The sequence below is a fragment of the Drosophila biarmipes genome, chromosome 2L, assembly GCF_025231255.1.
Source record: "Drosophila biarmipes strain raj3 chromosome 2L, RU_DBia_V1.1, whole genome shotgun sequence".
Taxonomy (NCBI): domain Eukaryota; kingdom Metazoa; phylum Arthropoda; class Insecta; order Diptera; family Drosophilidae; genus Drosophila; species Drosophila biarmipes.
This window is the reverse complement of record NC_066612.1, coordinates 8,555,450-8,572,697: the sequence shown is the minus strand read 5'-3', so window position 1 is coordinate 8,572,697 and position 17,248 is coordinate 8,555,450. Positions and strand designations below refer to the sequence as shown.

At 49.6% G+C, this 17,248-nt stretch overlaps 3 protein-coding genes across 4 annotated transcripts; 2 read left to right on the top strand and 1 right to left on the bottom strand.

Annotated features, from left to right (window-relative positions):
* The first annotated feature begins 97 nt into the window (after nt 1–97).
* LOC108032580 (dolichol-phosphate mannosyltransferase subunit 1) lies at nt 98–1,041 on the top strand. Its single transcript, XM_017106484.3, has 3 exons — nt 98–265; nt 324–534; nt 600–1,041. Exons 1-3 carry the CDS (start codon nt 162–164, stop codon nt 1,008–1,010), a joined length of 726 nt encoding a protein of 241 aa, XP_016961973.1. The 5' UTR covers nt 98–161; the 3' UTR covers nt 1,011–1,041.
* Nucleotides 1,036–7,997, bottom strand: LOC108032578 (uncharacterized). Its single transcript, XM_017106481.3, has 10 exons — nt 7,651–7,997; nt 6,103–6,223; nt 5,838–6,040; nt 4,163–5,429; nt 3,972–4,077; nt 3,090–3,907; nt 2,313–3,033; nt 2,062–2,252; nt 1,528–2,003; nt 1,036–1,469 (listed from the first exon to the last, which is right to left on the bottom strand). Exons 2-10 carry the CDS (start codon nt 6,171–6,173, stop codon nt 1,249–1,251), a joined length of 4,074 nt encoding a protein of 1,357 aa, XP_016961970.1. The 5' UTR covers nt 6,174–6,223; nt 7,651–7,997; the 3' UTR covers nt 1,036–1,248.
* Nucleotides 7,998–8,932: 935 nt separating this feature from the next.
* On the top strand, nt 8,933–17,247 carry LOC108032643 (protein lev-9). 2 transcript variants are annotated; one of them, XM_017106589.3, is made up of 17 exons: nt 8,933–9,153; nt 9,553–9,852; nt 10,245–10,424; nt 10,494–10,685; nt 10,748–10,924; nt 11,527–11,709; nt 12,216–13,018; nt 13,078–13,285; nt 13,343–14,346; nt 14,423–14,530; nt 14,585–14,895; nt 14,951–15,096; nt 15,166–15,280; nt 15,342–15,460; nt 15,517–15,676; nt 15,970–16,498; nt 16,569–17,247. In XM_017106589.3, exons 1-17 carry the CDS (start codon nt 9,102–9,104, stop codon nt 17,016–17,018), a joined length of 5,037 nt encoding a protein of 1,678 aa, XP_016962078.1. In that variant the 5' UTR covers nt 8,933–9,101; the 3' UTR covers nt 17,019–17,247. The 2 variants fall into 2 exon arrangements, with proteins under 2 accessions (XP_016962078.1, XP_016962079.1); XM_017106590.3 differs by lacking the exons at nt 11,527–11,709; nt 12,216–13,018; nt 13,078–13,285; ... (7 more) ...; nt 15,970–16,498; nt 16,569–17,247 and adding an exon at nt 10,979–11,402.
* Nucleotide 17,248: the final 1 nt, after the last annotated feature.

Below are 17,248 nucleotides of genomic sequence, written 5' to 3'. Positions count from 1 at the left end.
TCCTTCACAAAATCGGAGTCCGCGTTGCCAACCATTGGGATAACGATTAATTATCGATAATGGTTATCGATTGGCAAACAGCTGATATACACTTTGCCGCTAGCCAACACTGTTCTAATGCCAATTAGAATTATTGACGCGGTTTTGGAAAATAATTAGCCATGCCAACAAATGTCCATAAATACAGCATACTGCTGCCCACCTACAACGAAAAGGATAATTTGCCCATTATAATATGGCTAATTGTGAAATACATGAAGGCCAGGTGAGTGGCGGCGGTTAAAGTCCTAAAAAACAGGCATTTGTAGTCCATTCCTTTGCAGCGGCCTGGAGTACGAGGTGATTGTTATTGATGATGGCAGTCCGGATGGAACGCTGGATGTGGCCAAGGATTTGCAGAAGATTTACGGCGAAGACAGGATAGTGTTGAGACCCCGCGGCTCCAAACTGGGCCTTGGGACGGCCTACATACACGGCATCAAACATGCCACCGGGGACTTTATTGTTATCATCGATGCGGATTTGAGTCATCATGTGAGCTTTGATAAGAGGCAGACATCGAGGAAGTATGTTAAACTAATGTACATTAACTAATGCAGCCCAAATTCATCCCGGAGTTCATCAAGCTGCAGCAGCAGGGAGACTACGACATCGTGTCCGGCACTCGGTATGCCGGCGATGGCGGCGTCTTTGGCTGGGACTTCAAACGCAAGCTCATCTCGCGCGGGGCAAACTTTCTGTCCCAGGTCCTCCTCCGTCCGGATGCCAGTGATCTGACTGGGTCCTTCCGGCTCTACAAGAAGGATGTACTGGAGAAGTGCATCGCAAGCTGCGTGTCCAAGGGCTATGTCTTCCAAATGGAGATGCTGGTCCGGGCCAGACAGCATGGCTACACCATCGCCGAGGTGCCCATCACCTTCGTGGACCGCATCTATGGCACCTCCAAGCTCGGCGGCACCGAGATCATCCAGTTTGCCAAGAACCTGCTGTATCTATTTGCCACCACATAAAGAACACCACAAATGACCCATCAACTGAGTAGATTTTCGAAATTTTTAATTTTCTTTGGATTTCCTTTGCTTTGTACATTTGGTAAGATTTGCTCAAAGAATTTTACATACATCTAATGAATTATGCATGAGAAATTTGTTTGCCATATTTATAATAATTCAGAGTTATGCCTTTCTCAAGCTCTCCCCTGTTAGGTTTCATTTATAATTTGAATAATGATAACTAGCGTTAATTGATTTAATTACTCAAGTCGAAAACTTTGTGCTGGTTGTCCGGATTGCCGTAGATGGTGCCGCAGTCATCGTCCAGGGCAGCAACCGATCCGTCGCCGTAGTTCTTCAAAGCCAGGGTCAACAGCGAGTTGCGATCCTTGAGAGCCAGCACCACGTAGGCCCCGTTCGGCAGGATCTCACAGGTGCTCACCTGCGCCGGCGGCTTGAACACGGCCAGGGATTTGGCTGAAGCAAAGGAGCACACATTAAATATGCTGATTAAGGTGACGACTTCGAAACCTACCTGTATTCAACTCCCACATGCGGACGGCAGAGTCGCGTCCCTCCTTGTCGTAGGAGAGCAGCACCTTGCCCAGCGGATCCAGCTTCAAGAACGTCACCGGAGCATTGTGGCCGATCAGGGTGCTCTTGCAGTTGCCCGTGACCAGGTCCCAGATCAGGATTTTGGCATCCTCGAGGCCAGCGATGACGCAGGCGTTCACCTGGGAGATGGCCAGCGAGACGGTGTTGCAGGTGGGCTTCCACTTCTTGAACAGAGTGCCGCTCTGCAGGTCGTATACCACAATGAAGTTGGGCGTCGTGGGCTCGTTCAGCTCCTTGGCCACCACGCAAACGTAGGAGCCCTCGTGGGTGATCGCCGACAGGGAGGTGATGAAGTCGTGGTGGGGGATTCGGAGGTCGTAGAGCAGCTTGCGCTGGGAAAGGTGCCAGACGAGCAGGGGGAAAGGCTTCTGGGTCTCGTCGCCGCACACCAAGATCCTGAAGAGCAGGGAAGGATTAAGTAACCACTTTAGTAAGCCATATTTAAACTAGTTACCGTCCATCTCCGGAGACCAAAAGGGAATTGAGAAAGCGGTCCTCGCCCGCCTTGAATGTGGTCACACAGTCGCCCGACTCCAGATTCATCAGATTCACATACATCCGGTTCCGGGACAGACAAACCAAGTGGTTCTGATCATGCAGACCAAAATATGGCATCTTTTGGTTCATCACGCCCTTAAGAGTAACCTGAAAATTTAAAAAACTCATATATTTCAGGCCCACGAATTTAATCTAAGTGCAAGTCACCTTAAACTTTCCCTCGTCCAGATTAATGACCCTGATCTCTCGGCGACAAAGGACTGCGGCCTCATAGTTGCCCACAGGACACATGGCCGTCGGCTGCTGGATGCCCTGCAGTTCACGGATGCGGCAGCAGTTCTTCACATCCCAGATGCAAATCTCAGCTCGCTCGGTGCACATGGAGGCCACATAGCAGCCGGGCTGGGGCAGATTCATCAGGACATCGTATCCCTTGACGGGCTCCGAAGCTGGAGCATCAACCTCCGACTGATTGCAATTCTCCGCATCCAGATCTGCGTTCAGGATCTCCAGAAAGGCGAACTCCAGCTCGTTGGTGTACTCCCACCAGGAGCGTATCTTCTCGTCGTCCTTCAGCTCCGGTGCCTCCCTGAAGCGAGTTTTCAGATAGTACTTCATCAGCGTGTAGAACTGCTGGCCATCGTAGCTCAGCTCGTGGAGGTACTGCTCGAGGAATTGCTTGAGGAATTGGATGTGCACGTAGCCAGGGGGGCAGTACTCGCCGCCTGACTTGGCCAGCCACTCCGCCTGCAGGATGTCGTGCAGCAGGTGCTCCGGTCCCGTGGCGTGCACCTTGTTGGCGATCCACTGCAGGTCCGTAAAGTAAAAGCAGTTGAAGAGTATGTCTATCTTGTGCGGCGCCGGATTGTCCTCAATCACGGCACAGAAGTGATGATAAGGCAGTTTTAAGTACTTTTGGTAATTGTAGCTGTCGAGGAGAAGAGATTATGATATTTGATTACCGATCAGTGGAGTACAACTCACGTGTTGGCACCCTGGCTACCCTTGAACTCGCTGTCCTGCCGGTCGAAGTAGTCCCGCAGCGCTTCATGTACCAGCCACTGTTTCTGCGCGTACCTCGCCAGGACCGCTCGTCCAAAGCTCCTGTCCGCTATCCTAATATTCTTAAGATCTAACAGCATTGGTCCCATCAGCCAGCAGAACTTGGACCAGACCTTAAAGGCGACCTGCGCCTCCAGCTGCGTCATTTTCTGGAACACTCCCAGGCAGTCGCTCTCGCGGATGCCCCACGGCGACAGTCGGACGATCAGCAGCAGCAGTTCCACCTGATCGGCGGCAAACTTGGACTCGAGCACCTGCAAAATACGGCCGGAGATCTCCCCGATCTCACTGATCGGCTGGGCCACATGCCCGAGCCAGGCGAGCCACCACAAGGACTTGGCGTGATACGGAGTCTTGCCGTGCAGCGTCTTCCATTCGTCGGGCAGCTTGAGCGCACCGTTGGCCGCATAGAAGTCGCCGCCACCGGAACTGAGGATGTCGTGCCACTGGCGCTCCGTAAATTGTCGCAGCTTCAGGAAGCACCGCTGTGGTATGCCCAACTGCGCCAGCGCGGCGAGCATATCAAAGGAGTCCTGCCCAGCCTCCGTCCCGTCCACGTCCTCGCCCTCATCCGCCAGCTCGCTGACGGTGAGGATCAGCTTGGCACTGCCCAGCTGCTGGGGAATCCAATCGAGAAGTTCCTCCCGCTGCAGTTCGTCCACACCGTCGATGATCAGCACAAAGAAGCGCTGCTGTCGCTCCAGGATCTCGCGGATAACACGAGCATAAGCCTCTAGTGTCTGAATTGGAAGAAAATATGTAATTAAATATCCTTTGGCTGTGCATAGAGACTGTATCCCTTACGTGTGGCACTTGGCATTGATGACCTGTCTCCAGGACGGACATCTGGTTGGCCATTGAACCCAGCAGTGAGGTGAGATCCGAGGAGCGGGCACTGAGATTGGCATATCTGTAGGGGTAAATATACGAATGATTATATCGTAAGGAATAAATAAATGATGGTTAATCTTTCTAGATTCCTTTTGTAAGCCTACCTCAGTATGAGCTGGGCTTCCGGCTTCCATCGGTGCACGTTCTCCATGATCTTGGAGACCAGGACGCTCTTGCCGCTACCCCGGGCGCCGGATATGACCAGCGGTTGGGCGGTGCTGTCCCGGATGTAGCGCTTCACGTCGTTCATAATGTCGAAGTTGGCCGAGTTCTGGGCGAGCAGCTTCGAGTAGTGGCCCACCAGGCGAAGTTCCTCGAGCAGCACCCGGTCCACGCCCAGCGTGTTGTACGGAATGCTGCTCTTCTGCTGGTGCTCCTCGAAGATCCCGGCCAGAACCTTGTCCAGCAGGCTCTCGATCACAGCCGAAAGCTCCTCGTCCAGAATGCTCATTGTGGGCAGCAGCCGGATGAGGTTCTTCTCGCTCAACTGGTTCTTGAGACCGGAATAAACATGACTGATGCGCCGCTGCACCTCCTGCTCCAACTGGCTGGCATTATCCGGCAGTCGCGCCATCTGGTTGCCTGTCTGTATCCATATGCACCGCTTGGCTAGCTCCTGACTTATCAGCACAGTGTTGTTTATCTCCTGCTCCACCACGGTGGTCAGATACGAGTCCTTGACGTCGTCGGAGAAGAGGCGCAACAGGACGGCAAGCAGCTCGTTAAGTTCTCCGTTCGCCTGGCTGGAGTACGGGTCCACCTGTTGGGCATGGAGGCGGTGGCACATCGGCTGGTAGGAGTTGTCAATGGTGTACCATTTCTCCAGGAGCAGGCGCTCTGCCTCACTGGCGGTGCCCAGCACCGAGGTGAAGTCCTGGCTCTCTATGGTCAGCGGCAGCATTGGAGTGCCCAGGGTGGCGCCCAGGAAGAGGACCGGCACCACATACGCTCCGGCCGAGTGGCGCGTGATCTCGCACAGGCAGTTGGCCGCCTCCTCGTGACCGCCCTGGGCCTCCAGCGGTGTCTGTGTCCAGCGCTTCACCTCCTGCAGGCGCGAGAAATCCTTGCGGGCATTGCCATTGCCCGGCTCCGTTTCCGGCTCGCTGTCGTGGACATCGGCGATGATGAAGTCGAAGCCACGGCTTTGGCACTTGCTCTTGAAGTGTTTGTACAGGCTGTGGACGACGCGCTTGTGCTTCTTGTACTCGGTGCTGTTGTCGGCCAGGATGTAGACCACGATCTTTTTGTCCCGCTCAATCTTCCGGCCGGGCGGCGGCTTGCCCTGCAGCACGCTCAGGTTCCCGGCTCCTGGATTGGCATTGGCCACGTCACTGGGCGCCTGCGCCCCCTGAGGTGTGGTGCTGTTCGAATCTGTCGGAGAGGTAACGATGGTTAAGATGGGGAACCAGGATCATACTTAAATTAATCTGATATTTTATGGTTAATATGCAAAGATAGCTATGATTATTCTGAAGAGCTCGCGGATTAAGGGAGTGATCAGGACCATTAGGAATTATCACTCCGAATATTCTTAAGTTAAAGAATAGCCTTACTACGATTATATAAGATGTAAATGGGAAATCTGCAGATATGTGAAACAATGATCTATAAGTATATTCTAAAGAATTTGCGGAAAAAAAAATGTTCAAAATCTTAAAAGCATTTATTCTATCATTTCGATTACTTCTAATTTTAAAAGTACTCCTCATAGTCCTCTTGTGTTAAAGGTGGATCTTGGTCTACAGGTATATGAAATAAATATAACATTTTTATTTGTACCCTTATCAGCCCCGCCTGCCTTGCCTGGGACCGTTGGCGGCTGTTGCTTCTGGGCCTGCGGCTGGTTTCCATTGGCCTCTGGCAGTGGCGTCACCTCCGGCAGCGCCTCCACGGCCGCCAAAGGAGCACGCTTCTCGTCGCCAGCACTCGAGTCGGTGGAGATCAGGTTGTCCTTCTGTTCCGCCTCCTGGTAGGGAGGCGAGCTGCAATCACAACCAAAATCAGTTCACGTCACGACACTTCGCCATGAGATGGGCACACTTACTCGTCGGACTTTTCGGAGGCACTGTCCTTGTCCTTCTTTTTCTTCTGGCCGGAACTGCACACGTTGCCCATTGCGGTCGTTCGATTCCCTACTCTTTAAATTACAATTGACTATTGATGTCCTGCAATGGAGGGTAAGAATTTTGAATTATTAATAATAAGGTTATAAAATAATTAATAATTTTTGATGGAGGTTATACAAATTGTAATTGAGTTCACAGTAATCCTAGTTTATGATATATTTTAAGTTTTGATCAGTGTTCATACTGTTCATATATAAAGACGAATCTTTTGCAGAATTTGGGAACCTTACAGATGTTTTACCCGCAAGGACCTCTGGACAATACAGTTTTTAAAAACCCTTTAAACCCCTTTTATTAGTCGCACATCACCAAACTTTCCCAATCGACATAAATAGTTTATGAAAAGCCAATTATAACAGGTTGATACCATAATATGTTAACTTCTTACTAAGTTTTAAGTAATTCTTTGGTAACTTGCAAAAAAATAATGAGCTGGGAACCTCACAGCTGTTGCAGGGTATCCCATGCCCATATCGATTAAGAAGCACTTCAGGGCTTAGGTTTCAAAGGTAGAGCCCTTTTCATAAAGATGTTTCCCCTTTTATAGTACAGAGCACATGATATATTTTATAATTGCTCCGTAAATAGTTGATGAACTGACAGATATAGTTTTTTCCACAACAGGTCAATGACAAAAACAAAATGCTCGGGGGACACGAGCACGTCCTGTGCGAGGAGTGAGCGAGAGGGCGCAACTGGGGGTGGAAAGAGAGCGGCCGAGGTGAGAGAAAGCTTTTCTCCGCAGAACCGAACGCATGCTCTCTGCGGGAACTGAACTTTTATAGAGATTTTCTGCGTTGAATTGGCATTGGCGTTAATCAAGTGGTCGAGTGAACTGGCCCAAGTGGGTGGTGCTGGGTGGCGGGCGCTGGGTGGTGGTTGGTGGGTCTGGGTCTGGGTCTCGTCTCGGATTTATTGCGGGCAATGCGCTTGGCTGGATTTTTGTGTACACGCTTGAAAATTGTTGACGCGCGAGCCCCTCTTGGCCCACCTATATAGATATGTACGGGATGCTTTGGCACTTTTTCCCTGGTTAAGCATTTATTGGATATCAAAATATTTTCGATCGTTCAGCAGCAAATTATATACACAGCATTTGTCTTTCGCGACCGATTCAAGAGTTCTTTTTTAGAGGCTAAGGGGAGTGGGGAAAAAGACGCTAAAAATAAATTCCCCCTATATACACAGAATATATGTTTTTGAATCTGTTAGTTCGACATTTTGTCGCAGCGGAATTTCGAAACGGTTCAATATCAATTAATTTGTCAAAGATGCCGTGAAGTGGATCCGAATCGGACTGCGAGTCTGAATCCGAATCCGAATCCCGTGTATCTTCGCTCGCATTCTCTTTTCACTTCACAGATGCGATGCCATTTGCAGCGCACTCAGTGCGGTGTGTATGCATCGTTTAGTTGGTTATTTGATTTATTTTAATACACAAATTTCTGTGCCGTTCTGTCACTTACTTTTCTTTACGCGCTTTTCACATGCGCCCCCCGGAAAAGCCGCCGCACCCCGACGACCCCGTCGCAATCTGGCGAGCCAACCGAGCAGCACCACCGAGTCTAAAACATTTTCCACCCACTGCACTTGCACTTTGCTCAATTAATTGCCTAATCAAAATGTTTGTTGCACACACGCCGCGAAGACATTTCGTCCGAAAAGTGTATCTTTCGAGTGCGTTTTTCGCTTTTTTCCGCTCGATTCTCTAACTTTTTTCTGTTTCTTTCCACTTTTTTTTTGGATGGCAGTGCGCGCCTCGGCCAGTTTTTCCTTATCCCGCCGATGTGCGTCGTCGTAGTGCTCGGCGCTCTGAGTTTTCACTGCTTCTGAAACCGTTGGAAAATCGGTCGCCAGCGAGTGCGTATTGCGGAAAGCTCCGGAGCTTTTCCGACCTCCGCTCTCGAAGCTCCGCCGCGACGAGGGCTGCACCTTGTTCAAAGACCTTCGCGGGAATTACCGTTGCACGGTACTGTGGAATGGTTGTCCCGAAGGATCTATATCCTTAAAAATAATGTTTAGTAACTAACTCAAGAGCAGGTTTATTCAGTAATTTGGGCACCGATCTTGATCTTAACGATGCATAGAAGAGATCTCTAAATTAATATAACAGCTAAGCTTATAAAAACGAAAAAGGTATACGGATCTTTATGTTTATATAAACAAATATTATATTGTAATATGTTATTTAAAGTATATTATTTATATTACTTACTGTTGAACTTACTAAATTTACTTAACTATAAACAATTTTTAAATATTACCGTTTTGTAATACTTAATTCCTAACCAAAGAGTTAGGAATCTATCTCCATTTCAAGTCTAATACTATTTATTAACTTAAAATCCCATATATTTCAACTAAAAATGCTTACATTTTAATCTATAAGGCATAATAAATATGTATTTAAAAAGATAATAATATGATAACTGCAAGGTTTGTAAATATTAGTTTTTTAATACATTAATGTAATGTACGAAAACGAGAAACAACTTAAACATGATGATAATAATATTGATCAAATAAAGTGCTTATTGCCTTTAAGGCCCCAAAAAGTATGCTAATATTTTGCAAATATTTTCGCACTTGCCCAGACTTTCCCTCCCTCTCTTGCCTCTTCCGTTTCCCGTTAACGGGACCAACCACCGCCGAGAGCTGTCAAATTGGCTGCTTCTCGCTTGATCTGTCAAAAGGCCAGAGCCAACAAGGGGAGAAAGCAGCTGGCGTGGCTGCATTTCGTTTCTTTGCCTCAAAGTGACAAGTTTCAGGGCGCCCAAGTTGGTGAAAAAGTTGCCAAAAAACAGGCATTTAGCAGAGGAATTTTCCAAATTCGAAAGCTACAATGCTATAAAGCCAAAGCCGATACGGCGAAAGGAGAAAAATCAAAAAGGAAAACCTCGCGAACAACAGAATTAAAATGAATCGCCTGCTGCTGCAGTGTCTGGTGACCACCATTCTGGTCTACAAAGGTCAATAAGTAAACCCAAAGACAGAGATTACAACCGGAACTTTAGAGCCTTAACATGCATAAGATAAACCTATTAGGATTTCTAAGAGTTTTGGCAATTCTTGAAATTGCCAAGAAGAAAAATGTATATGCTGCTGGATTATATAAGCTGGCGTCCAGTGCGCAGACTCCCAAAGAGTCTGGGACCGAGGCATCAGACATCTGGTCCAGGCTTCGGGGGAAATAGGTCAATGTTTTTGCCAGCACGCGAGGCGGAGCAAAACAAACGCGAATGCGGGAAATCAAAACAGAAGCCTCGATAAGGGGTGGAATTTGTATTATTTATGTATTATTTGTGGGGCGCACATGGGGCTTCCACTTCCCCAGATGACTGACAGCTGTGTGGCTTGTGTTTTTGCAGTGATTTCGGTGCCCACCAGCACGATGAGCACCAGCATCCAGACCACCTCGGAGATTCCGCAGCAGGACGACGACGACGACGACTGGGAGGAGGATGACGACTCCCTGGAGTCGGATGACGATGGACGGGTCTACAAGAACCCCCGCAACTCGCCCTCCACGGAGTGCCCCCGGGATGAGGAGCAGGCCACCCTGCTTGGCCAGAAGTGCCTGCGGAAATGCTCCTCCGACGAGGACTGCAAGAGCAAGAAGAAGAAGTGCTTGTGCGACGGCGTCTGCGGCAATTCCTGCATTAAACCAGGTGAGTCTTGGATTTTCTACGCTCTTAAATCTAGCAATACCACAACACAAGGATTTAAATTGAAGGAAAACCATGATAAATAGTGATAGCATTTATGATATTAAACTACTACAATTATTATGCCTATTTTAAAGGAGCAAAACTATATCCAATTGGACTTTCTAAAATTGTTATTATAATTATTAAATATTGATTTTATAATTAATATTTTACATTCATTTGGAAGTTCTAAAAAGTATTATTTTGTATCAAATAAATAATATTATTACAATTATTATTTTAGATAGAGTACTACGACTAATTAGGTGTTCTTATGCTCATAATTTGTATAAAAAAAATAAATGAAGCATTTTTTTCTTAGATGTTAATATGTTATAATATAATTTTTCCAGATCGCGAATGCCCTGAGCTCGCTCAGCCCAGTTTGGGCCAGGTCACAGTGGCTGGCCGACACTTTGGAGCCCGTGCATCCTACGCCTGTCCCCATGGATACCATGTGGTGGGTCTGCAGAGTCGTCTTTGCCAGGCGGATGGCAATTGGGCCGGAGCTGAGCCGGCTTGCAAGCAGAACAGTAAGTGAAACGAGTCTTTAAAACTGAATATAATAAATCATTGAATATTCCTTGAATATCTTTACCTAGTTTACTGCCTGAAGCCGCCGCAGATAGAGCATGCCCGCAATTCGGCGCTGCCGGAGCAGGAAACCTTCGACCTGGACTCCACGGTGCAGTACCATTGCCACACCGGCTATGTGACCAATGGATTCCCCCGGGCCAAGTGCCTGGCCATCGACAACCTGGCCAGTTGGTATGGGCCGGATATTCAGTGCGAACGTGAGTGATTTGTCTGGGTTAAGAGGAATCCTGTTGGAACTAAGACCTATATACGATTTCAGCTCGATCCTGTGGCCAGCCACCGGATCCGGCCTATGGCTGGCATGCCGGCGAGTGCTATACCTATGGTTGCAAGATCACCTACAATTGCGGCACCGGATACGAGTTGGTGGGCAAACATGAGCGGTATTGCCAGTCGGATGGATCGTGGACGCCCAAGGAGCTGCCCACCTGTGTCTGTGAGTATTGCGAAATAGCCTGTAGAGCTTGTAACCGACCTCTGACCTTTAAAGCGGATAGCGCAAATGTAACCACCACCCAAGCGTCGTTGTCCTAGGCGAGGCGACCCTTTGAGTTTCGTTTCCGACTCCTTGGAGCTGGCAATGGCACAGATCCCCAAAAACCAATGTAGCAATACCAATAGCGATACCAATATCCGTATCCGAAACTATGTATTAAGCGTACCATGTACTTTGGTCAGGGCTCGGGTCCTCCAGTCGGAGTCCTCCGATCCTGTTAACCACACACATTCTCTCTCTATCTCTGATTTGATCTAGCGTTACAAAAACAGATTGTTCGAAAATTTATGCAATACCTTGTTGTTGTTGTTGGCCTATTAATGTTGAATTGAAATGAATAAATAAAAGTTACCGCAAATCTTGAGCAAAAACAAAAAACACATAAAAAAAAAGAAATTTAATCGAAATCGAAACCGAAGCTCGAAGTTGTTTTATTTGGTGGATCGATCGCTAGTGGCTTTCAAAGATTTGTGGTAACTTTTAGCGCACCCTCATCCCCTGCCCAATCGATTGCTAATCCGCTTCTCTCGCCTCCCGCACAGTGGTCACCTCGGTGGTGTGTCCCACTCCGGAGAACCCCAAGAACGGCAAGGCCACCTACACCACGCTGGCCTACAACTCGGTGGTCAGCTACGAGTGCCGCTACGGCTACACCCTGATGGGCGAGAGCTCCAGTCGCTGCGGAGCGGATCGCAAGTGGAGCGGCATGCTGCCCACCTGCAAGGGTGAGTGGTTTCGATTCCATCTGCACTTAGTCCTTTCCCAACTTTGGAACACTGGTCGTCAGCAGAAGAAGCCTAAATTGCCCAAGGGATATTAACTTTCCTCCTCTGTCAACACACACAGGGTTTTGAACGAAACATATGCTGTGTGTGTGTCGGCAGAGAGGTGGCAGAGAACATTTCTATCTCTTTTATTTAAAACCAGTGCACTGAAGGGGAAAAACGATATTCAAAAACCTGCCAGCTTGAAGTTACCTTACATATTCAACTTCGTAAAAAGAAAGATAATAATTTAAAAAATATTTAAATTTAAATTAAATAATATAATATATATATTTTTTAATTTTATGAAAATATAATTTAGTAGAAATTCAGAAAACTTGTATAGTACTTTAATGTTTTTTGTAATATTATTGTACTCAAGAATTGTTAATTTGTTTAGTATTTTAGGCAACTTATCCTGTGATGACTATACTTGTACTAATGGAATCCTAACCCCTCTTCATCAGAGATCAACTGCGGCCATCCCGGAGTGCTGTACAACGGCTGGATCGAGAACATCGAGGCGGGCACAGGACTGGGGGCCAGCATAATATTCCGCTGCCAGCCGGAGATGATGATCAATGGCCTGGGCTCGAGCGTCTGCCAGATCGACGGAAGGTGGCGAAACGCCTTGCCCGAGTGCTTGGCGCCCTGTGTGGTGCCCACCATCTCGCAGGGCAATGTCTACCCCATCGAGATAACCACGGATGAGAATGGGACTACGATCATCCATCCGCCGACGACCACAACGCAGTCGCCCACTCAAACGCAGAGCATCGGCATAGGCGGAGTGGAGAAGGTCAAGCATGGAACGGCACTGGAGGTCAAGTGCGATGAGAACTACGAGTTTCCCGTCTCCCTGCTCAGTCCGCCCACGTGCAACAATGGCACGTGGAGCATCATTCCACGCTGCGTGCCCGCCAGGTGCAAGAGTATGCCGAGGCCACCCAAACACGGCATGGTGATGGCTCCCAAAACGGAGCACGGCATGAAGGCGCGTTTCAAGTGCAAGGATGGCTTCAAACTGGTCAGTCCCGAGGGCAAGGATGTGACGGATCCGCATGACTATGTGCTCACCTGCTCCTTTGGCAACTGGACGGGGGAGACGCCCAAGTGCGACGAGGTCTTCTGCTCCTTTCCCGGCTACATACCCAACGGAAAGGTGCTGCTCGTCGGCAACATGGGGCTCTACGACTACCGACCGTATGTGAAGAAGATCGTGAACAACAAGCAGATCATGTACGATTGCGATAAGGGCTATGTCTTGGAGGTAGCTGAATGTTAGTCCCTCAAATGTATCCAAAATTAACCATCTCATTTCTTCCAAAGGTGGGTCCTCCGGGTGCCACGTGTGTGGGTGGCAAATGGCGTCCATTGGATCTGCCGCAGTGCCTCCTGGGTCAGCATCCTCGACTTCGCTGGAATCGCCGCAGACGTCGTTCCCTGGAGATTCGCCAGCTAAGATCCATGTATCTCCTGCGACGGCAGCGAGATCTTCAAAGACAGCTTATCGAAAATGAGAAGTATATCAAAGCAGGTAGGTCTTAGGCTTCAATGGTACCTACACATTATATTCAAACACCATACCTTCTAGTGACCAATACTGTCCAGCCAACGGCTCACCGGGTGAAGCGCAATGCCAGTCCCCATCCGAATCCGCAGCCCTACCCCTCGGACGTCGACCTGGCCTTCTCAAAGTACTACCAAAAGATCAAGGAGCGATATCAGCGATATGTCCGGAAGATGCTCGGTCGTGACCGGATCTACCAGAAGCTTCACGCCCAGAACACAGTTAGCAGAGTGGGCAACAACCTGAATGCCCACCACGATGGCGGGCAGGTGATGATGCGGGGCAAGTCCAACTTCAGGGAGTTCGAGAATGGGAACAACTATCTGGGAGGTGGAACAGGAGGTGGAGTAGGAGCAGGAGTGGTTGCCCTGCCCAACATCAACCAGGCATCGCGGAATCAGGTGACGCACCTAAATCGCACTCCCAAAGAGGAGCTACTATCCAATGGATCCCCGCCGGTGGCATCGCGCAGCTTCCATGTGAACGCCACCAGATCCTACATGGATCAATTGAAGTCTCAGATAGTGCGACGCAGGCGCAAGAGGAGCTCCAGCATTGGACAGGCGCCACCTCCTTCGGGGGCCACTCTCACGGATGCGGAAGTGGACATTAGCGATGGAGGAGAGGCCGGAGGAAAGGGTGGCGGAGGCAAACGATTGCGAGGACCCTGCGAGGATCTCGACTGGGACTCCTTTGGCAACGTGACCATATTGCGTCCGGGCAAGGTTCCGGGCAAAAATGCCGTGGGCATCATGCTGCATCTGGAGTGCAACGCCGGATTCAAGCTGAACATCAAGGGTGACAATGTAACGGCAAGGTGCATCCGGGGAATCTGGAAGCCGGAGACGCCCAAGTGCCTGTCCGCTCCCTGCTTGGTGCCCGCCGTGGAGCACGGGCAGTACTTCAAGGTGGAGCCCCACACCAAACAGCTCAGCGACAAGCCCTCGCTCACCCCGCTCTCCACCTACGAGGAGATCCAGTCGAACGAGTTCATCACCCTGGAGTGCGAGGATGGGTTCAACATTCAGGTGGGATATTAAAATCTTTTCAAAATATTATTTTTTGGTAACCGCAATAAATGTAATTTGTTTTCTTAAAATGTAGGGCTCTGCTCAGCTGCGTTGTGCCCATGGATCCTGGTCGGTAAACGCCTTCTCCGAGTGCACATCGGTACCTTGCACGCTGCCCAATATTCCAGGAGTAATCTACGATGTAAGGACCCTTTATGCACAATTTAATCACAAATACAAGTATCCTTATCCCTAGGGGGGCTACCGGGCAGGATTGACGATTGGCCACGGAAGCAGCGTAAGCGTACGCTGTGAACTCTCCACGAACGCCAATCCCATCGAGATGTCCTGCCACAAGGGCATCCTCACACCACCCAGTATTCCTTGCGAGTCGGGCCTAAGGAAGTCCCGTGAGGAGCTGGAGCATGCCACGCCCACTCCACATCCCAAGGTGGAGCACAACGAACTGGACAACGATAATGATCACCATGACAATAGCACCGACGAGCACGACGACATGAAGATGTGTGGTCCTCCCATGCTCACGGATGGCGCCCTGGTCTACAAGTAGGTTATGCTTTATCCTTGCCTTTGGATCTTATTAAAACTTTAATTACTGAAGAAATGCCGACCATCCAGAGCTTGATGGCGCCTACGAGAGCGGCACTGAGATTTTCTTCAACTGCATTCCAAATGCAGCCGGGGATCGGCAGACGTGGCGCATCATCTGCGACAATGGACTGTGGATAGGACGATCCTACAACTGTGGTGTGTTTCGGGAACTCAATTTATTTAAATATTTTAAATTTTAACTATACTATCTTTATCTCCTTTTAGAAAACGGAACATGTGTGTTCAGAAACAACGAGGCTAATGTGGTTAGTTTTTATAATGACCTGGAGATCCGTGAGGACGTAGTGGACTTTCCTCCAGGAGCCACAATTATATCTAGGTGAGTTGTGTATCATAAACATGGTATTTTTAAAATTATTTTATCTATTTTCCCCTCTCAGATGTATGGACATTGGTAAATTTTCGATGACCGGCAGCCACGAGAGGACCTGCATCCACTCGGAGTGGACCAACACCAAGCCCGTGTGCTCTGGTCTAAACCAGGAGAACGACTATGCAAGTAGGTATTTGGCATTCCATGTAGGGTTAGTTATTCTTAACTCTTCTGCTATGCAGTGGAGAAGGCTCCAACTATCCTGTTCCGACACCAAAACGGACCCATCGCCCAGAGCAACGATGGCAAGCTGATCGTTTATCCCGGAACCACTCTGCACATGGAGTGCCTGTGGATGCGACGCTTCGGCAACCCCAAGTGGAACGTCAGTCATACGCACAAGTGGGTATCGGGTTGGGTGTACTATGTTGGAAAAAATATGTTATTTTTGTTTCACTGACTATTTACTTGCATCTGCAGCAAGGGGTATGTGCAAAATTCATACGAAACTATTTCAACATTAAATTAACATTCATACCAACTAATTTTTAGGCGTATTAGGACCCCAATTTTAAAAATATTGATTAAGAATCCATAAATTATTCTATGGAAAATAACTGTTTTGGGGGAAACACCTATAGGAAACCATAATCCTTATGAAAGACCCCCATCTAACGAATCCCCGCGCTTTGCAGGAACTACACGGAGGGCTGGGTGACCGAGGCGGACGAGGGTCGCGACTCGACGCTGGAGTACCGCCTGAGCATCGTGGACGCGGCCAGCGACGACTCCGGGTTCTACTCGTGCATGACCCCCGCTCGCCATGAGCACACCGTGGAGGTGGTGGTGCGAGCGATCAACTGCCCGGAGATACCGATGCGACGTGGCCTGATCGTGAACACCAACGATACCAAGCTGAGCACGCGGGCGCTGCTGTCCTGCGCGAATGGGAACTCCTTGATTGGCGCCTCGGAGCTGTTCTGCCTGCCGAGTGGCAATTGGAGCGCACCGCTGCCGGTCTGCGAGAGCGTCGAGTGCGGCGACATCCCGCTGGGCATGGGCAGCAACGCCAGCTCGCCGCGCGTCTCTGTGCTGTCGCGTGAGGTGGGCGGCCGGGCGGCCTTCTCGTGCTCCTCCGGCTACGGGCTGCGCGGCCCCTCCGAGGCCATCTGCAATCCCACGGGCGAGTGGTCAGCGCCGCTGCCCACCTGCGTCGAGGTGCAGGTGTGTACCCGGGCACTATACCTTCCCACATTTGCTTTGTGACGGCAATTGTCTTATATTTTCTTTGCAGTGCGACAATCCGGGAGCGCCGCAAAATGGTTACGCCCAGGGCTCGGCTCCTTATCGTGCCGGCGACGTGGTCCAGTTCAATTGCAACCCGGAGTACATGATGCAGGGCCAGCCGATCATTGCGTGCCAGGACAATGGGCGCTGGTCGGGCGGCCTGCCCAAGTGCGTGCAGGCCTGCTCCTATCCGGGCACTGTCATCAGCGGCCGGATGTCCTCCGTCAAGTTCTACTACGCCATCGGCGAGAGCATCACCTTCACCTGCGATGCCGGATTGGATTTGCGTGGCTCCAAGGTGCTCAAGTGCCTCAAGAACGGCAAGTGGTCCAGCGCCATACCCACGTGCGTGACCAACGATGGCCCAGCCGGTGGAGGAGGAGGTGGCGGTGGTGGAGGAGCAGGGGGATCCGGATCCGTTGGCTCCAACAAGCACCTGGCCAGCAGCATGGGCTAGAGGCTAGAGAGATCGGTCGCAAGGACAGGCGTTGCACCAGAGTGATACTAATACATATTACCTACTAACTAATGCACATTCCAGGCGCACAGTCACGCGTTTACTAACTATAGCGACATTCTTGCGATTCAATTGTAACTGTAACGTAATTGTAACGAAACTGTAGCCCTGTACTGTATCGCACGGCCATCATTTTACTATTAATAAATGTTCGTCGAATAGAGAGGTCC